At 40.0% G+C, this 25427-nt stretch overlaps 2 protein-coding genes across 2 annotated transcripts in view; both read right to left on the reverse strand.

The window, feature by feature from the left end:
- The window catches only part of LOC306740590 (GDNF family receptor alpha-2-like), a gene marked incomplete at its 5' end in the record, with an annotated part of 44977 nt that extends 35445 nt beyond the window's left edge, over positions 1 to 9532 (reverse strand). The window contains 2 exons of the mRNA XM_079222808.1: positions 7858 to 8214; positions 9481 to 9532. Of these exons, the coding sequence (XP_079078934.1) occupies positions 7858 to 8214; positions 9481 to 9532 (409 nt within the window). The remainder of the gene's footprint in view (positions 1 to 7857; positions 8215 to 9480) is intronic.
- A 4332-nt stretch (positions 9533 to 13864) lies between these two features.
- bco2l (beta-carotene 15, 15-dioxygenase 2, like) lies at positions 13865 to 23261 on the reverse strand (the record flags this gene model as incomplete). The annotated part of the gene is made up of 12 exons (XM_079222634.1): positions 13865 to 13981; positions 14237 to 14347; positions 14516 to 14698; positions 15425 to 15562; positions 17203 to 17373; positions 17778 to 17938; positions 19260 to 19400; positions 19528 to 19630; positions 19769 to 19884; positions 20363 to 20574; positions 21173 to 21350; positions 23231 to 23261. 12 exons carry the CDS (start codon positions 23259 to 23261, stop codon positions 13865 to 13867), a joined length of 1662 nt encoding a protein of 553 aa, XP_079078760.1.
- Positions 23262 to 25427: the final 2166 nt, after the last annotated feature.

The raw sequence follows: 25427 nt of genomic DNA on the forward strand, positions 1-25427 counted from the left end.
GATATTTCTTGATGACTTGTTCTACATTTCCCCTTTTAAACAATATTGACAACCATAACAAGCTGGAACAGCTCAGCTGGCCATTCCCTGAGCATATAGCTATTGACACTTGGCACCGTTGAGAATTGTATGTGTGTTTGAAAAAAGAGTAGATCAGAGACAAAAAGAAGAGAAAAATGGAGACAGGACAAAGATGGAGGGGAGAAAGGAGGAACACGTAAAGGGTGACAGAGAGGCTTAGAGAAAATGACCTAAATCCTCCAAGTGTTGAGTGTACTACTTGTGCCGTCCTTGTTTGTCTTTTTTGTTTGTCCATTGAAAGAGTGTCTGCACATACATTTATCTTTATTTCTATTTTTTCCCCAGTTGCCTTTGCATCGCCCACATCTACGTTCATGTTACATTTCTGTCAAGACAGAGGGACTGGAGAAGCTGCCGGACTCGAGATCTTTCAGTGATTCTAATTGCAACAATTACCTATAGAAGCTATAGTGCTTTAGAAGCCTTTCAGGAGTTCAAGACTACCACTTACTCTGCTAACAACCATCTAAAACCTTCTTCCATGTCTATTTCAGCAGAAGACACAGCCATTGTGTATTTTAAAGAAGTGGCAAATATTCCTCAGAAAAGTGCAATGCTTCTTCCACTACTCTGAACAGTGTGTGCTGTAAAGAACAACATGGTATAAAGCCCTATTTTTTTGCCAAAAGCAAAACAAATGAGGTTGCTTAGCATTTTGATCAGGCAGATCCTTCCAGTGTTGGAAAGCTTCACTGCACAATCAGCCTGGGATCAAACAGCGTTAAGGCACATTACATACAAAAATTGTACAGTGGTGATCCTATAAAACATTAACGTCAATTCACGTTAATTCATATTAAAAGCTTATTTACATGAATGTTACAAGCCGTGCAGAATCAAAAAAACTGCAAAACACACTACAATCACACACACCCTTAGGATGTGAAAAACCCCACAGCAGGACGCCTTGTTGAACTTTAAAAAAATAGTGCTCTTTGACAGTCATCCTGGACCAAATTATGCATTCATAATAGAGAATTCTTCCCAGCTGTTTAGTGATAGGATGTTTTTAGCTCCAGGGCAACAACTTATCACTGTAATTAAGCCTCCGTTTGACTTCATTTGCTCTGACAGTATGGAGCATGACCGGCACAGCTCAGACAGACATGCAGGCTTTTCCCTAGTCACAGCAAGAAAGGAATACTTTGATTCACAGTCCTCTCCTTCGTCATCAGGGGCTTTATGAAGCTGCTGGGCGCCATCACTCATCCTTTTCATATTTACTATCAATGAATCTAAAGTCTTGGAGTGATGGAAACTGCCCTATGGATTCTTTAGCAACTGTCTTGGCAAACCGTTTACGGTTAGAAGCCAAGTCAATTTGAATAAACGTCATTCCCCTTCTTTTGGTTTTTAAAGGTACCCTATACTTATTTTGTTCCTGTTTAATATTGATTTCATGTTGTTACCTTTTTTGCTGCAGAAAATGTTGGGAACATATTACTTCTTATTTAAACAAGAGCAATATATTGCAACAGTTCTGTTCTCATATCAACTATACAAAGACAACTTAGCACAGCCTGAGCAGCCTGGAGCACAGCCGGAGGTCCTCTGCAGAGCCCTGTTGGTTATTGCACAAACTCGGCTGGCAACAAAAGGTGACCGAGCCTTTACTGTCAGAGCTCCCAAAGTCTGCAAATGAGCTGTCAGTGGACATCAGGCTAGCCAGAACACTTTCCTCTTGAAAGCACTTCTCAAAACACACTTGTATTCTATAGAAATGCATCAAAGAGAACACTGGAATATGGGAATTAAAAGTTTTATTACATAAAGATAAATGCAATAACTTTCCTCTTGACTCCCTCCCATATTGTGCTTCTTTCAACAAAGACAAGATAAAGTAAAGTGATACTACAAATGCATCTTTCGTCAAATTGTGCTTAACAGAACACACGTTGAAGCATAAATGTAGTCACCGGCTCAGCGTTTGAAGTGATATTGACATTTTAAACTCAATTCCAAACCATACAAAAAGAATATTGGATTAGCTCAGAATAATATTTCAAGTCACAATTCCAGTCCAGCGAGGCGTGGTGGGCAAACACAGCCGAGAAAATGAGTGCTGAAATTTCCATTCATGCCTTTGGCTATGTGAATGTGATGTTAATAGGAATAGTTACACAAACGCTTCCCTAAATCAGCATTTTAATACCTGGTGGCAGGTACTAAATGTTAAATATGGTGTAAATCCTGCAAAACTTTCGTAAAAACAGCTTTCATCTTTATTGCATAGCAACATATTTGGGACATTAAAAACATTAAAAACAGGCAGCAGAGGTGCAGCCCAATATATAAGCTTCTGCTCAACATATTACACTTTATATCAACAGGAGTGAATAGAAAATGCTATAATTTTTACAGCATCTTAAACAGTCAATATTAACCATCTGAGTATTTACTGTAAACATAATTAGTGCGGCTGCATTGTTAACTGAAGGATAACAACCCACATAATGAATCTAAATATATGAAAATGTGTTTGACTAGGTGTGCTTTTCAAAAACTTGAGCTTCAATTAATAATGCAGAGAGTAAAAAACAGCGAACCAGGGAGAGAGCAAGAGAAATTGAATTAACCGTGCTGTGATGACAGGTGATGGTAGTTGACTTCTGCAACGCACATTCATTCAACACGGCTGTGAACCTTCCAGCCAGGAGTGAATCTTAATGCCCACATCATGACAGTATTCACTGAGCAGAATGGGCCGTCACTCACTCTCCCCTCCGATAGAGAGCCTGAGAACTCACTCCACTATAAAAGGCTAATCTAAACTCCGCTACCTGGTCCTCATTTCAGTCGTACTGTCACACTATACAGCTTCATGGTGAATGGGATCTCGGACACTTCACCTTACAGGGTAGAAAATCATTAGACATATTTACGAGGACAAACAGTGCCTTTTTTGTCATCATATTTCACCGATCCTTTTCACATTTTGGAATGAAAGATAAAAGGGGAGAAGGAGGGATGAAAAGGGCGAGGATGGGAAAGCTCTGAAAGACTTTATTGATCACATCCAGGAGCTATCGACAGGTCCCTTCCTCTGATGATGAAGTAGCCACCTAGCGAGTGCCGGCTGGGTCTCCAGCGATGGGAGGGCGAAAGCAGAAAGGACATATTCAGCATGCAGGAGCCTGCTTCCCCTATCCCGTGACATACGGGGCAGGCTGGAAAAATGTTCTGCTTATGACAGTGGATGGCTAAGGTAATGGCCGGTGACTGCTACCATTGCTCATAGTAATGATGGTTTCACCCAGGAATACTGTGTACCTTTGTAACTCCCCCTCCTCTATGTTCCCCCAATGACTCTGTCTTTCTTCCTCTCGCTCACTCATTCTATGGTTTTCTCTGTCTCTCTCTCTTAAATTTTCTCCCCCTCTTATCATTTATCTATTCCGTCCTCTCCTCACCTCCTGTGCTCTCTCTCACACTCTCTCCATTTCTCTTCCTCCCTGCCTAAATCTATCATGATGTGCACATCATTCCTACACTGTCCATTGCATGTAACTTTCCACAGCAGTAGCGGGCCAACTTGTGGTGTTAGCATGATGTGGTGATATATATTCAGAGGGTGACCTTTGCATCACTGGCATTCATGAAAATGGAGAAAATAAATCAAGTCGCAAAATTGTCTGGTATTCTCGTCATTACATGTAAAGATAGTCTTCTCTCACAATGAACTGGAACAGATTGGTGTGGAGCACCGGTGGAGCTTTCCCTTTTCTCCCTGCAGTGAAAGTTGGCTCAGCTAATTAAACTGCTCTTAAAGGTCCCCACAAAAGATCTTTGATTCCTACTTTGAGACCTAGGCTGTGGTTTCATAGCTGAGGCTATCAAATAATGTATGTTGGAGGTGTGGAACTTATCGTTTAAATTACTTATTCTCCTGCATTATTGCAAGGCTATATCCACATGAGACCCAGGGCACAATTGAAAAAGAACTGCATGCAGCCACCTATACAATATTGCTGTGTGTAGCAGCCAATGTTTCTTTCTAAGTAATTACTTCTTTTATGGATTCAAAGTGCTAGACCTCATTGCCCCACACCAACTGAGTCCCATTCAGAGCAGAAGCCACCCATTATCTATCAAGGACGGCTGCAATGACGCATTGAAATCAGCTGCCATTTTTTGGTTTGGAAAACACAATTAACAGGTCATCATTAGCACCGTTACCGATGGCTCAAAGACATCGCAAGATGGCATTATAACACCTTTTAGCCTCTGGTTTTTAAGCCAATTAGGGTAGTACGGTATAGCCTAAAGGCAGTTAATAACGATAAGTAAAGCAATCAAGAGGAAATCCAACCCCACATCATAGCTGTGGAGTCACACCGGTAATGCGTTTAGATGCAACACCCGATGAGGGTATTGAGTCACGTTGTGGTCATACTCTGTGCTGTAAAGTGTTTTCTCAGAAGCAATGCATTGTTTCTACACATAAAGTGTCATTTTTGAAACGCCTTTCAAAGATTCAACCCTCTCACTGGACTTATGTAACTGGAGACACTCATGCTGCTCCTAAGTGTCCGGACCTTGTTTGCTAAGACAAATGTAATTCACAGTTACATCTCACAGACACAGGGCACACTGCAGCTTCAGGGCCTTTCCACCAGGGCATTTTGTGGTGTATATGGTGACTTGATTTAAGAAATATTGCCTTTCAGTCTCATGGTAGACTTTTCAGTTTGCTTTCAAATGTAAAGTTATCACACTGAAGCAGGACTCATACAAGAAAGCATATGTGCATGTGCTGCCCTATTTAAAACAATGATCTAAAGCCTGTGAACAATAATCTGTAATTATTTTATATAGCACAGAACTTTCCAATGGCTGATGGTGTTCTGGTTTGGCAATGATTACCACATATTTTACATACAAGGTTACATCCCTCCTGCCCTTCAGCATTTTGAACCATTATTTAATTACCCTCCTGTCTTGAGCATATTATCTATTCTGTATGGATAATTATTATCATATTGTTATTATTTTCTATTTTAAACCTCAACCCCAGTGCTTCACCACTGTTTCATCATAAATACAAAAAAAATGCATTCGATAAAATAATCATGAGTAGTCGTTTAGTGTTTTGTTCTTACTGTTGCTTTAGTTTAGTTTAGCTTCTTATCTAACCATTTTGCAGCTGAATGATATAAACGTCAGCTGAATGAGAAAGGGACAAACGAGCAAATTAAGAATGTGAAGAAGTTGATATTTCCAAGGTTGTTTTGAACCTTTGCTATTCTTTACATGACTAAATCACATGGTGCTTACTTATGTGTGTTGATCAAGTCCAGTCTTTAACACAAGCTCTAACAGTTAATATGGGCATCCAAGCTCAGCTGTATGTTTTTTTTTACATTTCACATTCATGAAGCCAAAACAGTAAAATCTTAAAATAATTTCTTGTGACAAAAAACAACAACAAAAATAACCTTTATTGAACTAAGGTTATCAAAATTGACATTTACTGTGTTCGTCCACTATGAAAATTCATGTTCACAGGTGCACTTTTTATCTAACTGTTTACTAGATTCTCTTGGTTTTTAGAAGTAAAGAATATTAGTATACAGACTAAATAGGGTAATCTTGCCTGAGGCAGTGGAGTATCTGTGTGCCGTGTATAGGGTTGATCTGGGAGCAGGGCATTGTTTTAAATCCCAGTTCATTCCTGGTCGGCATCAGATTTTTCTTCACAAACACAATAGTTTAGCCCTCAGGCTTGCAGGCCAACTTCCTGCGCATGGTCAATGGGTCATAAGAAACAGCCCAATTTATAGATGAGGCCTGATTTCTAGATGGCTTTCTCCACCTTATAAGAGCATTAGGTTACAGCAAAGTCATCAGATGTAGAAAGTGGCTAAATATGTTTGTCTACAAGGCCCCAGACATTACTTTTCATAAAGAGTTAATCACATTAGTTAAATTTCACAGGTCTTTAATAATCTCTGCCCTCATTTGTTTGTCATTTAGTCAGCTTTGTCCTTTCACCTTCCCTAGCTCTACTCCTCGTCTTTTAATCCCTAGCTCATCACTGACAAAATAAAAAAATAGCTCTCAAAGCTACACTATGCATTATGTAACCCAACAACTACATTAAAATTGTCCTGATTTGTCCACAAATTATTTTTAAAGTGGCTTAGAAGCATTTCAAGAGGGTGTGTTGGGATTCGGCCCTTCGTGTTTGTTTCCAGAGATGGATGTTGTACATAGATTGTTTCCAGTTAACAAAAGCCTGCTTGACTGCACAATGGATCGTGATTAGATTAAAGCTGCACTATAAGAGCTTTTCGTTTGTGTTAAAGCGGGTTTTATCTCCGAGGGCGACAAGGCCAAAAAAGGACAGAGCTGAGAGGCCTTTATTCATTAAGAAACACAAGCTCTGCGAAGGGCATGCTGCAGGCACAGGAGGTCTCTATCCCTGACAACAAGACAACTTGCACGATGCATTCAAACACAAGCACTTTGACTGATGTGGCTGTTGGTTTGGGAAAGCAGAAAGAGACATAGAGGGAGACCAGTGAGAGAGATCATTAGAAGGGGAAAGAGTTGGAAATGAAGAGAAAGACATGGAGGGAGACTAAAGGCCTGGGGAGCATGCATGTCATTACATTTCCCTTGAACTCATGTCAGGGACCCTCTGCTGCCATCAGTCTGATGAAGTGTAGCTGGTGCTATGAGCAGTCCGCCTGGCGAATCACTTCACGGATCACAACACAAAAGACCCAAATGCTCAGAGCTTGGAGACTTCGCAACGCTACCACCATTACCCCACATGTCAAAACAGCTGAACATATTATGTCCTCCGTGTTTACATGGCATGCTACTTGGTATCAGTCACACAAACTTCGGACACGTGTAAAAGCTGGGAGAAATGTCACTTTTGGGTCAGGACCCACTCAGCGCTCTTATCCCTTAGCACTGAAACTCTTTCAGCTCAAATTATGTCCGATTTGTCTCCATATGAAACGCTGCGTGCTTTTGCTCCCATAAGGATGGGTCAAGAGTCAGTTCAGCAGGCTACTTTGTGATCTCTAAATGTATTGCAATGTAAAAACCAGAGGGTTACAAGGTTACAACAAGAGTGCTGTTTTACGTCCAGCACAAGTGGACACATAAGGGCCACTGAGCTATACGATTGTAACCTAATTACATGGTAATATGGAACACTTTCAGTGAAAACCAATAAGACTACCATAACAGGTCTACCTAATGTAATCCCATTATAGCTCCATTACCTTCGAGAGGGTGAGGAAAGTAGGAAAGCATATATTTTTCATCATGGGCTTCTGGGTATCACTATAAGAGGGCATCAGGGAATAGGGCATAAACAATGGGTGTGGTGTACATCCTTCTTGTCTTTGCCCGGAAAGTACACTGTTACTTGAGATCGGAACATTCATTTCAAATAAATGTTATATAAAGAATGCACCAAGTCTTATACAATAATATCAATAGAGGAGTGTTGAACATCCACTTCTACACTACTGCAGCAATGCATGTGTATCCTCTGGTACGTATATATCTGTACATCATACATTTAGTAATAAATAAATTAAACATGGTCAAAGAGGGATTACAGAAGGAAACAAATGACTGACTGGTGGACACATGAAACAGGCAAGTGCTGATTTCAAGTGACTACATGTGTAGTTATATAACTACATGACTTAAAGAGGTGTCATTATACTGCAGGCCCTGAAATTGTGTCACAGCTAAACATGATGTGATGTGAATTTTGAGAGACAGTGAATCCTAAAACCATCTTCCTCCTACCTTCAGTGAGTCCCATGTGGATGGTCCAGTAGTTCTGCAGACACTGCAGCTCCTTCTTCATGCCCCTCTTGCAGCGGCAGTCATACAGAGGACTAACCAGCAGCACTTCCAAGGCCGCCTGGCACTCCCTGTTGTTGTCCAGCATGGCTTCCTTCTCCTTGCCCACAAGACACTGACGCATCACCCGGTACCGAGAGCTGCAATAAGGGTTCTGGTTGCACATGTCACTGGCCTGGATGCAGTCAACCCATTCTGTCTGAGCTGCGGGCCCAGACCCTGTACCTGGAGATCCTGGAGAATCATTGGCCATGGACATGGACAAAGCTGAGGGACCATCCCAGGAACTTGCTGCCTTATCTAGATAGGGACCAGGGAACAGAGGTGGGGGGACAAGAGACAATGGGGCTCAGAAATTGCAAATGAATGTGTGAGAGATTTTGTGATGGCATATGTTTGTGCAAGTGCAAGCACATATCAGAAACCTGCTTTCATTTTAGTTTTAGATGTTTGACATACAAACAGGTTTGATGGCCTATGACATGCCCATACATGCAAAGGTATCTTTTAGCAAAACAGTTTACATTCTTCATGGTTCACATTCGTCTTATACATCGCTCCATGCGGTCAGGTTATGTCTCATTTAATTAATATTCAGTGATATAGCTGTGCTTATCTGTACTTCATTTAGTGCATCTAACGCCTCAGAAACCAGTTATGCAGCAGCTTTCAGTTTCATAATAAACGTAATTAAAGGAAGACTTGATCATTGAAGTGCATCTAATTATCTCACCTAAAAAAATGTGAACTACGCTTGATTCCCATCTAGGTAACCAGAACATTACAGCTTGCAATGAGTAAACAATGATCCACAGAGCAGAACTCAGGTGCTGTCGTTTGACACGAGTCAAATTCAGACGCGCCTTCACACCAAAGTAGAGACAGTCTACTTTGTCTACATGACAAGAGAGACCCCTTGTGGTAATGTTGAGCATTGCGCTCAGAGAGCAGGGATACTGCATCAGTATCAGAGAGCAACGGGCAAGAGAGGAGTAACATGAAGTTAAAATATTTCATCAGTCAGATCATTTTATCTGAAGCAATGTTGTATCGTTTGAGGACGACACTTTTAATGGTATGTGCTGATGTTTAAGATAGGGATGGTGATGATGATGATGATGATGATGATGATGATGATGATGATGATGATAATGATAATGATGGAATTGGTCATAATGAACAAAACACAATTGTGTGTAGCTGAAATGGCTGATGGAGATGTTCCCTTTACTGACTAAATAATGATCCAATAATGAGGTGTTTACTACTGTGGGAGCTGTGGTTGTTGAATGGATCCAATATAAGTGATGCACTTGCACTCGCACAGACCAACTTCTGTTAGTAGCAATGGTTAACAATTAAACATAATCCTGATATTTGACCACACATATTAAAAGCAATCAGAATGAACCTTGTGCCCTCAAACAACTCCTGCATGAGAAAAGTGGACGCATAACATAAAATGCTCCTTGGCAATAATTACGGATGACAAAATGAATTTCTATGTGCCATACAATTCAAATTGAAACACAATTGTACATATTCTTATCATATTTCACTTCTCACCTAAGAGCAGGAGAAAGACGTACGGGCACATCCACACAGTGACAGACTTCATATTGGACTCCGCGGGAAGAGAGATGAGTTCAGAGTCCAATACGACCAATATGTCCACCTTACAAAAGGTTGAATTCCCCTCTCCGGATCCTTAAAATCAGCCGTATGTTAACTGTTAAAAAAAAGAAAAAAAGAAGCAATATCCTCATTAAAGACGCACCTCCAAAAAAATCCTCGACTCCCAATAATAATCCACGATTTTGTTTGGTGTTTTTTTTAATAATAGACTAACCCCGAAGCTGACAATTCCTCTTGTGTTGAAAAAATCCCCCAAAAATCAAATGCCAATCAATCAATCAGTCAATCCATGGAAGCAGTTTCTCAGGGTCCGTCTGCGCTGCGTTCATACCGACAAACTATTGAGATTTGATCTCTCCGCATTATAATGGCTCAGACTGCCTGCTCCAATTGCCCCTTGTAGAAAACGTGTACCTAAAACATTCCTTTAACTGGCGTGAAATTATCGGTCAACTATGCCGATATATCTAACGAGGAAGAAGAACTCATCTGAAAGTGCTCCAAAACGCTGACTGGATTGTTTTCTTCCCACCACTGGCTCCTTCAAAAAGCTGTGCGCTCCTCTGGAGGGAGTGAACGGTTCTTTTGCACTGACTGCATGTGTCGAGGCTTCACAGCACTTTATACAGAAGAGTTTCAGTGAACCAACAGAGGGCGCTGTCGGGGGTGCTCTCATTGGCAAACGTGAAACTCGGTCACGTCGAGGCCCAATAATAAATGTTACCCTACAGAAAAATCACCACGATATTCATATAATCTCCCTGCAGGGAGCAGAGGAAAGATGCACCTGTGCTATTCGGCAAAAAAAGACTACAGTGACCTCGCTCGGCCTGTGGGGCATATGCTGATCTCCTGGGATTTTGCCAAAGGATTTTCTATACGTTTTGTGAAACATTTTCTGTGATTCATGTATAATATCCTTCTTACAAGATGTATATCCCTTCCATAAGGGAGTCTTTACAGTCTTGCAAAGAGAGACGAAGCCAACTGCAACACTGCTACGAAGATGGAAGAAACAATTAGTGTGTTGGCTTCTAACGCATGGCAAATCTTGTATTTCAGTATTTTGCCACTGCACGTAATTTCTGGTTAAATTAGAGCTTCATGCCCACAACTCAATCTGCAAAAGATTTTTAGTGACAGGGTTCAAAGGTGGACTCAACAATGATGATGAAAATGTCATCATTCCTTTCAGCAATACCCCAACACTTCTCGTGACATCTGTGTTTCCTCTGATTGAAAGAAAGATTGAAAAAAAGAAGAAAAAAACGGGCACAATGCCTTGTATTATATTTGTGCTTGGAGGAAATAAGCCCACAGCCCACAGAATCTGCCATTTTTCAAAGTGGCTTTGCATTAAACAAAATGACTTTGTTGTGCATCACCGCTTAAATAGTGCCCGGAATGTCATAAATCTTTACAAATCTTGAAAACAAAGTCTCCATTTAGAGGGACTGACAGTGACAAACTGCAAGGCCAGTGGTTCATAATGACGTTTGACTGTCAGCCCAGGCTCCCATCCAAGAGGGAAAAGAGCTTGCCGCTATAATGGCAAAATCAGCCTCATTCTGCTTATATTGGCCGGGGCTTATTCTCGTCTCCCCCCAGATTTTCAAGTCTCTGTCATTATGAGGACACTGAAAAGCATCATTCTCCACCATGAATGTGTCCTGCATCTGTCCTGTATTAATGCTGCAGTGACTGATGCAGCCTGTTGTGAAAGTCTTTGCAGAAATGCATATTTTAACACATTATGACAAACTTGTAGAGCTTTCCAGGAACTATTTTTTCTTATTTAATTTTAGCAGATAACAAAGAAGGCATTTTGTTATTCAAGTATGTTTTCACTGAAGAGCAGATGCATGAACTGTATAACGTTTACAGTTGCTTCAGCTGTAGAATCAGGATGAATAAGATATTTATAATAACGTGAAAAGGCATGAAATCAAGAGAGAAACATTAGCCGCAAACACAGTGAATAAAACAGCTATATTTACATTGTGGATTCTTATTCGGCCATCACATTATTGCCATCCATGATTGTGCAATATGGATAAATCCTCTCCACATTTTTTTAATCTTGAGCCAGGCTGTCGGGTCTATGGTGGGACATTATTCTTGTTGACATTGCACGATTCACCCCCTCCGTGAGTATTTAATTGCTCCACTCTGACTTCTTAAAGCATCTGCAGTTTTTTTTTCTTCACGTGTACAATTAGAGAGAGCACACTGAGAAGCACACACACATGCATAGCTTTCATAAATAAGCATATTCTCATGTACGCTTGCAGAACCACCCACACGCAGATGCACATAATCTGTATGTCAGATAAACGTGCACCCACATGATGGCTCAGGACTGTGAAGATAGGCAATGACAAATTTGGATATGGAGGACATTGTTCTTACCATTGAACGTGCCTGCCTCTGGGAGGTGTGTCTAATACAGTGAATATAGATTATACCATTATGAATGCATGGGATATAAAATAATGATACAGATAACAGTTAAACTTAAGACTCTGTGGAATAACTTGTGCTTAGTGAAACACCGGGGGAGGGACTCATACAAACCCTGACGGGTCAAATAAGACCTTAAACAGTCTGAAGGTGTCACCTTGAAAACAAGATTGACAAACTTGCCTTACAAATGTTGCATAATTATGCAAGACTATTTGTGTTACAGTGTCCATAGTGCCTGCACAAGTGTATTCAGAATGAGTGTGGTGTGTGGGCCCAGGTGAGTCAACACATAACAAAGGTAACTATCTAGACTAGAACATTACCATTGGTCCTTGTGCTTAATGTCTCACCCAATAATACTTTGAATTAAATGGGTGTTTGGCAACATTGATAAGGGTTTGCATTTGCCTCACAGATTTGCGGAAACTAAAATTAGCTTGAGATTTATCTGAGGGCATAGGTCGCTGTATCTCTCTCTACTGGTCGTGCTTGTTGCAGAGACTAATAATGAACCGAGCATACAGAACATGCACACACACACATGCACACACTTGCACGCAAGCACACAGAGGTTCAGCAGGACTGATTAGATTAGGAATTATGGGCTAATTAATGTGTATCTTGGGAGACCTGTACAGCATGCTTATTAGGAGACACAATCTGAGTTGAGCAAGAAACATGACAAAACATAAATGGTGTTAATTCAGAGTGTTCAATTAATTACATAAAATTAAATAACACACATTATACTATAGCTCTACTCCCTCCTGTTTTATTCAGTTTGGTGTAAGAGAAGCTAAAGATGAAACCTCTGCCTAGGTGCACCTTCAATAATTCATACATTATTGAAGGTTGGGACTTGTTTTTGTAAAATATAACTTCCCCACTGTAACTCTGACTGAAAGTATTTTTTAAATATTACAAAAATGTGTGTGTATATATATATATATATATATATGGGTTGTAATATTTTTGAAATGTCTCAGCTTTCACACAGCCATTAGTGCCTGTATCAGGTTTAGAGCCCGAAGTTAGTTTAAATAATCTGTTCAAATCAATGTGAGAGGGAAAGTAGCTGATGAAATAAGCATCAGCAAAGTCAATTGTGGAGACGGTGGAGTGACGAGAGCAGTTCTACATTCTGGGTCGGGTCTGCATGTTTCACTCAAATCTGTTCTGTTCGGCGAAACAGTTGTTTAATACAAGGAAACTAACTGCTCCCATTCGTTCACAAGGTCCTACATGTCAATGTTTATGTATATGTCCACTTTGTTTTGGGTTGTTTGGAGCGTTTAAACAGCACTACATTTCTGATGTGACCTCTGCTAGACTCTCTGGAGGCTATCGACCAGTTACATCCATTTGTTTTCCAGGCATTTCAGACATTGTCCATTTCTATCACATTACTTTGACAGAAATTGAATTTCCTCTGATGCATTTTTATGTATCCTAAGTGCTGTTCTGTTCTCACGGGGAGTATAGCGTTTCCAGTGGTGTGATGATGCAAAAACACTTTCAGTTTAAACAGAAAAAAGGGGAAATTGATTTTATTCCAATGTGGGTATTTACTGTCATGTTTTGTTTTGTCAAAAGGTTTTCCACGTAAATATAATTTCTTCCAAGTAACCGCCATCCGTATAGAAGTCTGGCCATTGCCTGAAGGCTGTTTCAAAATCTTACAAGAGCACATGAGAACATTTAGAGGACAAACTTTATCAGTGTGCCGATGCCATGCTGGGCTTTCTGTCTAGTTAGTCTGCAAAAGATTGCTATCTTTCTGATGGTTAGGTACAAACAAATAGCATGGGTCTGCAGTTTACTGGTTACATTTCAGTTGCAAACAATGGCACATCTAGCCCATCTTGTTAAACACGCCGTGGGTCCCGTATGGGATATTGACAGGGACCTCTGCTCTTCCCAGCTCAGTGAAGGTCTTCGCATCCAGAATAAGTAGGAAAGTACTTTTCTCCTGGTAATAGAAGAGATAAAAATAGGTTATGTAAACAAAAAGGTCACAAAATACCCTTCTCACAATAACGTTGGTGAAAGTACCAGCACATTTGTCTTTTCAATGCAGGCATGATCAGGTAACACAACAATATATGAAAGTACGATGTCAAACTGCACTGTTATAAACAAATAGCATGAGAAAGGATTTAAGTTAACAATGCCTGCTGCTGCTCTTGTAGATAGTTGTTTTGTTGTTTTTGACTTGGTAACTTACTTCTCTTGGTGTGATGATGACTGACAAGACCACTCCATCATCTTCCTGAGTAGCGTTGGGCGACGCAACAAAGACTGGCTCAGACGGATACAAGCCGGGATAACGCCACACCTAGACAGGGAAGATTACATTAGCATCCCCTTCACTCAAAGCTGTTTCATGTTATAACATCTACCCTCAACCTCCTGCACTCAGTGATAGAGAAGCAGCAGTATAAGTAACTTTGATGCTATCAGTTAACAATGAGGTCTCCCTAAGCAGTCTGTGATTGATAGAGACCTTAAGCTCCTTGGTGTGGACATCCATTTTGAGCAGGGAGTCACTGAGGACATGTCCAAAGCCACAGGAGTAGAAGTAGCGGTAAGGTCTGCCATTGAACTGGTCATAGTTGATTTGAGGGAACTCAAGGCCACCGTATTGTAGCAGCTCGTCATCGTAAAGCTCCTCGTGAGTCATGTAAACCTGGAGGGTCACAGGAGAAAGTGAAGATGTTACTTTCAGTGCAACATATACATTTTAACCAAAGAAATGTGTCCAGTTAATGCTCACCAACCGACCTGATTTACTGTACATTGTTGAGAGCTGGAATCAATACTGCATTATTCCCTAAAACCCGTAAATGGATACCTGCACAAGATCCTCCAACTTGAATTTTCTTTTTTTACTTTGGAATTTATGTGTCAAATTGCAATTACAAACCTGTATTTGTTTCCAATGCACGTCCACAGCTGCTTTTCAACGGTTACATGTTTATAGCACCACTGAGAATCGAGGAATGTGTCACTCAGATCGTCATGACAACTAAAACATCCCATTCGCTTTTACCGTTTCAGCTTTATTCTACCATCAGGAAATATTGGACCGTGTGTCTCTGTGCATGTGCTAGTGTGTGCGTGCATGTGCCTCTGTGTGTGCACAAGCTGTTAAATGGCAATTGTTCAGCCGCATGATGGACTCTCATTTTTAAATCCCTTTTATCCGCTGTAAATCATGAAATTACTATCTTGCAGGAAGTTCCTTCAGTGTCTCATCATGCCCAATAATTACACAGTGTGTGGGAGTGAATCGGATGTATTCATCATAATTATAGGCCTACATTTTTACTTGATTCCAGGAAAACCAGATTGAGTGTAATGCTCAGGTAAACCTATTACACTGTTGACCATACTGCACTCTGTTTAATCCTACCTCTCCTGGTTTTGTCTTCTTTGCTGTGGCTTTATAGTTGAGCAGCGAGACAAGGTTTTGGTCCAAAGGAGTTTCTTCATCCACAGTCAGCGGTAGGACATATCTCCTTGGGAGGTTTCTGCACATCGAGTTGTAAAACTGCCAAACGAAATCAGACAGACATGAAAAACTGTGAGCATGGCTCCTTTGACTCAAAGGTGCAACAGTAACCTCAGGGACAATCAGACCCCAAAACATACACAATACTTACACAAAATACTGCATTTTATATGGATGTTAAATTGTTTGGAGGAAATTCTATATAATGTTGTGTTGTTGTATGTTCTGATTAAAGGAGTGGTTCTCAAACTGTGAGGCGCGACCCCCCTAGTGGGACGCGGAGGTATCACAGGTGGGGCGCGGGGGGAGATGTGGATTCTCAAATAAATAATCCTTTATTAATCCCACAGTGGGGAAATTATTCTCTTCATTTGACCCATCCTTAGTAATTAAGGAGCAGTGTGCTGCTGTGAAGCACTGGAGCTTCAGTGTCTTGCTCAAGGACACTTCGACATGCAAACTATGGGGAGTTTCATGACGACCCCATGAACATGAGAACTTTACATAGTACAAAAGTACAAAGTACACGGACAGAACACGTCATTAATAAATACATGGCAAAATGCCTGTACTTTCGTGGAAATGTTTGCACTACGCCGTTAGCAGGTTACGCTTGCGCATGTGCAACTCGCCGATTCGCCGATTCTTGGCGTTTTGCTAAAAGCCTCCTTGAGATCTCCGTGAGATCGGCTTTTCTGATGTTGCGTCTCTCAAAACAGAATATAGATCTAAGCTCAACATTGAGCATGAATTGAGAGGCCGTATCAAATCTACAACCCCGTTTTAAAAATATTTGTAGAGGAAAGCAGTTCACTGAAGCCACTTATACAACGTGATGGCTCACACATCTGCACTCATTTTGTTTTGCACAGGTTGAACGTTAATTTTATTATCTTGAAAATATATTCAGTGCAAAACAGGTTATTTGCAGCCACAATAAGTAATTTGATTGTGGGTGTTATTACACTCATGTTTTAATACCCATTGCACTGTTGTTGTCGTTGATTGTTGTTTGTCTCGTCAAACATCTCATGTCTAACGTATGCACCTTCTGCCTAGAAAAATTCCTTGTTTGTGTAAACATTCCTGATTCTGATTCTGATATTAGTTTTTGTCTGATGAAGCAATCTGGTTTACTTGAAAGGGATTTACATTTTCTTTAATCTATTATTTGAAAAAGCACGAATGGAGTCACAAAAAGTTTGACCATTTTGTTACAATTTTGTTGGGGCCCGAACATTTTTCTTCCTCCAAATTGGGACGTGACAGAAAAAGTTTGAGAACCACTGGATTAAAGTAACAAACTTCACTACATTTGAAATTGCAGAGATTTAAAAGAAAAATGTATAGCAGAGAGAGAGAGAAAGATTGGTGAAAAAAGATGGCCCTTACGAAAAGAATCATTTCTGAATCATGTTTTAAATATATTGTGGGGAGATATCTTTTCTTAAAGTAAGTAAACACTTGGTGAATGGATGACTTGATACTAATGTTAAGAATGCAACCAATATATTAGTATTGTGCAAACAGATGTTGTATGAAAAACTGTTGAAATAATTTAGTAAAAGCCAGAACCTCCATCTGAGCTGCTCACCAATGATGAACTGATCAAACATGTTAGGCATTTTTGATTATGTGTGTGTTTGAATATGATTCAGAGTAAAACTGCATGAATTAACCTTGTCCATTTCCTCTCCCGCACCTCTACGGAGGTTCTCCAGTGTAAAGTCTCCGATGACCTCACCATCGTCCCCACAGCACATGTCCATCACCAAGAACCCGTTGTCCTCAAAAGCATTGATCTGATGCAGCGTGAACATGGGTGCTGCACGGTACTTCACTTCACTCTCCTGTTGGCCCAGTCAAAGCAAGCAATCAAGAAAGTATTAATAACATGATAAAGGATTCTAAAGGATTTTGAACAAACAAGAAGAACATCTGTGTTGGTTTTACCATTCAAGGACAAGCGTCCAACCAGGCATTGCTGTGAATGTGGTGTACCTTCACATTATGAAAGTTTGATATTGAATACTTAATGGGTATGCTGTGTAATGAGATGAGGAAATTGAACAATGTATGAGAAAAGGCTCTACCATCAGAGTGTGACTTTATCAAAACAAAAAAAGGAAAAGCTCCACTACGCAGAGATTAGCTGGCAGCTTTCCTCTTTTGTTCTGACTCTTCAGCAAACGGATGTTTGTTTTCATACCTGGCCCTTTGTCTGTGTCTGCTGCTGTGCAGTAAACTAACCCACCTTGCCAGTGTGCCTGTTGACCAAGTGGAAGATGGTGTCATACTGAGGTTCCCAGGTCAGGACTTTATGAAAGCTTTTTCCCTGGATTCTGTACAGCATGAACTTCAGCAGGTCCAGCTTGATCGGCTGCTCAATGAACACAAAGTAGTTCTCTGACATGACTGGAGAGATGGCAACCAAAGGAGGAAAGGCATGAATTAAAAAAACACATGATTGAGACATCTTATTCATCATAATTTCATCATATATCATGGTATATTAGTGAAATGCTGATTCTGTAGACTAGGTTCATGACAGAGTTCATTGTTTTTGTCATTGCCCCACTGATACGCCATTCAAGTTTTTTACAAACACATAAAATGGATCATGGTTCATTATTGCAAAGCCATGTGACCAGCATAATTTCAGTAGTGTCTTGGGGGGAAATGGTGGGACAATCATGTCTGTATGCAAACTGAAAATAATTTTCCAATTGCCCCTATGTTGTTAAATTGGGCCAGTGATAGAGGGTTTTCAGTAGGCCACAGCTACTCTGCTTGTCAGTTTGAAGGATGACACATTCTTGCCTCAGCACCAACCGTTGAGCCAAAAATATTGTGCTAGCATATGAACATATGACTACTGTAACTCTACTGACAGAAGTAATTATGTGGTGCCTTGTATAAACGTACACTGTTCCCACACTTGTGAGGTGTCTTGGTGCCAGACAGTCTGGCAGAGCAAGGGTGGTCTGCCGGAAATATGGACTGAGATATTATCAGGGAACTGGTGCAGTACAACGACTAAATGGAGCAACATTGTTGTAGATTGGGGAGAGCAACAAAAGTTGTGCTTGCATTAGCCGATTGGCATCGGCCTAATGCTTCACTATCAGTGGATTCTTCATCAACTGCTTGGCTATCAGCTGACCAGTAACATCCAATCATATTCATGCAGGTGTACCACAGTATGTAGCCATTATAACCTGACTTTTATCTTCATTCCTCCGAATCAGAGCCTAACCAAGCAGAGCCTATTCCACCAAATACAACAGTATAACTGACACAAATATAGACATAACACAGTAAAAGCTGATTTACATTATAGATTTACAACAAACACGATGACACAAATCATGTGTGTGTTGGTAACAGTGCTCCCAGTGTTAAGCCCTGGAGAAAACTACATTATTGAGTTGATTTTATTTATTTTCTGAGACTTGTGTGAGTCAAAGGCAGACTTATAGACAGAGATAGATATTGAAAGCTAAACTGAAAGACAAAAGGAGCTGCAATTATCAAAAAGAAGCAGTGCGAGACAAGAATTCAAATGAGTAATTACTAAGAGCAAGGAAAAACTGTGACGCTCTCTTTCAGTGAAGTAAACTCACCCTGTCAGTGCAGGCCAAAAACTAAATCTCTCATATAACTAATTAATTTGCTGTACATCCAGCATGCAGACAACTTAAAGAATGTGTGTTTTATACTGTGGTGTGAATCTCACCAAAGCTGTGATAATAGGAAGGTTTCCTGGGTTCAGAAGCACGGATGGAGCAGATTACCTTGGCTCCATACAGGTCTGCAGAGTCCTCCACTGCTGCTTTCTCCTCAGCAGGAGGCACACAAAGGATATTGTAGAAGAAACCTGAGGAGGCCCAAAATCAAATGATGTACAGCATCTGTTTGGATGGATACAATAGGGATATCTACATGAATATATCTTTTAGTGGGCAGACAGGTGGGAAGAAAAAAGTGACGTGAAAGAAGATTACCGCTTTTTCCATAGGAGTTGCCCATGTTGTATGTGGCTCCATCACGGTCATAGTGTGGGTGAGCTGTGGCTGAGTTGACAGCAATGTATTGACTCCAGTCCACCTTAAAAGGACAGCATCATCGTCTTTGTTGTTCTCTTTTTCATTATCAACAGTCACCCATCTTTCTCGTCTTTACTCTCTGACTATTTATCAGCATCGGCATTCAAAAGTGAATATTATATTTGTTATACTGACTCACCTTCTCCTTTGTCTCCAGGCTCTGCGGATCTATTCGTCTCATGTAGTTGGTTTCTGTGCTGACGTAATAATCTCCCTTGTACGTGACAAAGTTCACACTCGCGTTATCTGTGGCCTCTGTTCACACATACAGATGTCATAAACGTATTAAACACTTCAGCATAACTCATCTTTTTTTCACAGATAAGACTGGTAACTACTTTGTCCATCAGTTTCTCCATCCTTAGTTTTTCAGAAGCTTTACGTCATGTTTCAGATTGATCTTCTCACAGACACACACACACACACACACACACACACACACACACACACACACACACACACACACACACACACAATCATTTGACTTGTGTTCCCTTTACCTCAATAAAAACACAATCTGATGTAACATTAGCTCTCACAGTAAAAAAGAAGATTATGTTTCCCTCTATTTGCTTGACTTATCTGGCACAGCAGTTTTTTACCTTAAAAATACAACTTCCAAAAACGGATTGAATACTTCAATAATGCATTTGGCCCTGCTAGCGCTACATTAAGGTGCATTGAAGTGGATTAAATTTGGGAATATGAAATATATAAAAAAAGACACACTTACTAGGAATCTGAAAGCGCGAAAAGAAGCGTGCAAATATGTTCTTGCAGGGATCAGGCATGGCTAATGTCCCAAACTCTGACACCACGATGCGGTTCTTTTCGGAGTTGGTGACAAATGAGTCACTTCTTAGGAATCGGCTACAGTAGGTGACATTGCCCTCGGAGATGTGGAACCGGTGCATCATGGCCATGCCGTCAAACCAGTGGGTGTATCTGATAGAATAAAGACAAGGAATTTGTAAGCAGGGTATTTGTGTAAGACAAAGTTAGAGAGAGTGAACTCTGGACAATGGATATAATGAGAAATACCAAAATGCCCAAAAAGCATTTGGGAAATCAAACCTTTGTTGAACATCGGCAAAGAAAACCTTGATTTTGTCATCTACATTGCGATAAAATGATTGAGAATTTGTCACAAATCATGGGTTGTCTTAAAAGTACCGTATACTGTTGAGTTTTAGCTGACTCATTGTTTCCTGTCCCTGTTACTGTGAATGTTCTGTTAATATACTGGCAATGCATTAAGTATAATTTTACCAGTTATTACTTTTATTATTGTCATTTCAAAGACATCTGTATTGTTTGACCATATATTTTTGTTATACATGTCTGACTGTTTCAGTTGTTGTGATAAAAGACCTGACAATCAATTTGGGAGTGATAGCAGGTTTCAATGCTGTTATTAGTATGTTATCAAGCATTGCAATGTGTTTGGGTTGTATTTCTTTTTGTGTCTACACTGTCCCAGAAATTAGTTAAACCAAGAGAGTGTTATTAGCTTAAGTTATTAAACTCCATAGTATCGAAATACCTGTCATTTCCAAATTCAAACTTCCCAGGACCATTTCTCAGGAAGCTGCCATTGATCCAGGTTGGAATAGTTCCTGTGATGGTGGTGGGGATAGGGTCAGGGGTTTCCTCCACAGTACGCACCAGAGGCTCGATGTTCTCCAGCCCCTTGCCCTGCGGACATCGCTGCCTGCTGGACACTGAGGAGAGGAGATTTCTTATTAAAGTACACTGAACACTAAACATCTATGGAGATAGAGCAGACTGGAAATAGCATGCTGAACTATTGGCCTCACAACCCCACACCCACCTCTTTCTCTCTCTCTCTCTCTCTCTCTCTCTCTCTCTCTTTCACACACACACACACACACACACACACACGCACAGGTGTATCGACACTTACAATAATAGGTGTGGTGCTGTGAACCACTTAGGACTTTGAACGAATGTGAAAAAGGAAGTGTGTGTGTGTGTGTGTGTGTGTGTGTGTGTGTGTGTGTGTGTGTGTGTGTGTGTGTGTGTGTGTGTGTGTGTGTGCGTGCGTGTGTGAGAGCTACAGAAAAATGGATGTTATTCACCCTTGCAGGGTTGCATTTAAGCTACCGATACTCAAAATAATAATAAAAAAACTGATTAAAAATCTTTTAGTGTGAAACACATGATCTCTTCTGTGGTAGGAGGCATGATGTGTTGCAACAGCCCCTCCTTGAATGTTCTTATGACTCTCTGGGCTCTTGCACTGAATGGCACCTGCACTATCTACTGTCTTATCTGTTATCCAATAACCAATTCCTGTTCATCGCCTCATATCTCTACAAATAACGAAGATTGTAAAACATGTATGAGAGTTGCATGATTAGCAAAAGCAAATCATTGTTCAATACACAGCCCCATGCTGAGCTGAGGTTACACTATAAGAGTTTTTTGATGACATGAATTGTTATTGCGACCAATCAGCAGAACCAGAATTTGTTTCATTCCCATGACACGACTACTGCAGACAATAAAAACGAGAATATGCAGTCGAGAGATAACCGTTGTAGGCTTTAACAATCTCTCACAATGTAGAGTTTGCGAGTTTTGATTGTGATTACTTCAGCATTGCAAATGATGCCTGGATGTAAGCTGTCATTTTCTAGGGGGGGTATTTCATGTAACTTTCCTACTGCTGCATTCAAAATCAAGTCTCTTGAAAACAAAACAGCAACACTTACAGTGTACAATAGATTCAGGTATAGCATTTTTTGTATCTCTCATTTTTGTTTCATCACAATTGCAGCAGTGGTTTATTTAACAGCTATTACTTTAGTGGACCGTTTTCTTCATAGCAGAAAATAGCCTTGTTTCACATCTTTCTGTTCTTTTCATTTTTACTCTGCAGGGACCCGACAGACAGTTTTCTTCTTTCAGTTAAAAGCTGATAATGACTAAAAACTGTTAATAAGACATTGTGCACATTCTCTCACCAGCTCTGATACAACAGGAGACCTTGGAGCAGAAACAATAGAACATGCCAACATGTCCTACTGTAAAACTGCAGCTCGGATTTTGAAATGCAAGAAAAAAAACATGAAGACTGAACCACATTGAGCATGTCTTTGTTTCAGGTGTGTTTATGCGGGGATTTCTACAGAAGGTATTTCATTTTAGGTACTATTGTTGTTGTTCCTGCTTTAAACGGGATGAAATAAATGTCTGCACTTTGTTTTTTAGTTACAAGTGAAATGTTGATTTAGTCAGTCATGCACTCCTGCCATAATCAATGATAATTTAAAAAACAGCCTCTTGATCAGAGTTTTGATTAATGTAGAAGTAGCACTAGTAAAGTCAACCAGATTCTTCCATACTTAACTCAAAGACATATTGTATTTTTGTTTTTATGTAGCAATAAAATATCATGACATGCAAAAGGTGCAGCTCGATTATTACCAGAACATTCTGTGTTGCTATTTTCAAAATATCCCAAATACAACAAACCAAATATCTTTACTTCACCCTTACCTTGATATTTAGAAATAAATTATGAACGAAATCAATCTGCTAGAATCTGGCTACAAAACTGAAAGTGGTGTCTACTCACTGCTGTTTGTCGGCTCTGTGGTCTTGGACATGGCTGGTCGTTCTGCACATGTGATCAGACAAACAGAGGAATTAAACAGGCAGGAGGAAAACCTTTGAACCCTTGGTTCCTTGCCAAGTTAAGTATGTGATCTCAGGCATGAACCAACAGTAAAGTGTAGTGTTGGCTGTAATAAAAGTGACACAGCAGGGTCAGCAGCAGGATCCATTGCTTTATGATGCAGGTCTCTGTTTGCATAATACAGTGGTTTCTTAAGGATAGCAAACAAAAAAAAGTTGTTTAGTATATCTTTCCTAATTCTAGCTGGAAGACTTAATTATTTTAATTATTACACCAAACTCAAAAAGTGTGATACAAGTCAATTTAGCATGTAATGAATGTTATATACAGTAAACAATAATGTATGTAATAATGAACTTCAGATTATAACACTTGGTCCACGTAGTCTGTGTGTGTGCTGCTTTTATACATTGACTAGCTTTGTCCAGTGTAAGGATGTATGTTTCCCACTGCAATCAGGGTTTTAACACAGTTAAAATATGTAAAATGTCTATAATTACAATAAATATTACTACATGTAGCAGCAGAATTTTCATGCCAAACCTCTTGCATGTCTTTGAGCCAGATACAGCAGTATCTTTAGCCCTGTGTAGTCTAAATACGTTGTTTTGGGTTTAGTGATCATAAGACATTTTGCAAAAGACTACACAATGTTCCTTTGCTATGCAGTATAAGTACAATAATAAGTATAATCCTGATAAGTACTGTTTTTAGTTATATGACATTGCCTGCTATCCAACCTTGCAAGCAGGCCTCTCATATCTGAAATAGTTATGGTGGCTCCAAAACCACAGAATGTCTGTGTGCATCAATGTGAGACGTGTTAATGAAGAAGAGCGATACTCAAAGGGAGCACGCAATAAAACTCAATTGTAGATCAACACAGAACTTTTTTGAAAACAAAACCTATAAACAACAACTTTTGGCAAGACAGTTTATAAAGTAGACGAAAATAAGATGTGGGGCTTTATAATGTATTATTATAAAAATACTTTATGATACATATATTCAAGGCTAAAAACAGGAGTGAATGCCAAATTCAGCTAAAAACGGTTTATTTATTTGTTCCAGAAAAGGGCAAAAAAGATATTGTCTCGTGAAAATAGAACGAGAAGTCAACAATTAGCTTATGAGCATAAGAGACGAATGCTAAATCACATAAATAATACATTCGAGCAGAAAGCAGTTCCTCACACACTATAGCACTATATGTGGTAAGACAGGCTGCACCCAGTCCCACTACTCCACTGCTACTTTTCCACTCAACATGTAGGAAAACTGGCAAGTACGTACAAGATCTTTAGGAATACCCGTTGGGTCATGATGTTCTTTAATTAAATCAGTATGTCCCAACATGGGAGTCTATACAAGATAATCAGCCAAAAATGTTGGTAATCACTGAAGTGAAACCACAGAAAACAAAGACATCTAAAAGGAAATAAACATACGTGCCAACAATTGAAAGTGAAGGCATAGACGACCGCCTGTTAACATCAGGAAGGATCATGAGAAAAGCAAATCAGCAGCAGACAGCCGATGTTTGGATTTACTTCAGCCCTACAGCTTAAAACACATGCCTGTGGCAAATAAGGTCTATTTTTCAAAGGAAAAAAAGCTTAACAATATTGACGTGAACTATTAGACTATTGCCACAAATGCTGTGCAGAGGCATGCTAAATACAGTTTTAGTGTTGTTGGATTCAAAGAGGAATGCGAGGGAAATTACTTTAAAACCACAAGGCTGACTAAAGCCAATAGCGGCGTCCTGCCATAATAATATTTATACATCATTGCAACATCGTTCTCCTTTAATGGCAATGGCCAAGTGCAACGTTTACTGCCCAAAAGTAATACAAAACAACTATACACCTCACAGGTGTCATTCAAAGTTCAGCTGCTGCTCTGATAGGGAAAACAGGCTGAAATGTACCAGTTACAAACCCTGGAGGGGCTTTCAGTTGATGAGGTGTTGTGCTTTGCTCAGCCATGAAACTAGTAAGCCTCATCTCAGAACTTGACAGGCTGCATCCAAATGCATATTTCAGATTTTGGAGATCAGAGGCGTTGAACTCTATATAAAGGGTTGGTGATATTTACAGATCAGGTTGATATTTTTTGGACAGCACTAACTGAGATA

The sequence above is a fragment of the Taurulus bubalis genome (genome assembly GCF_910589615.1).
Source record: "Taurulus bubalis genome assembly, chromosome: 8".
Lineage (NCBI taxonomy): Eukaryota > Metazoa > Chordata > Actinopteri > Perciformes > Cottidae > Taurulus > Taurulus bubalis.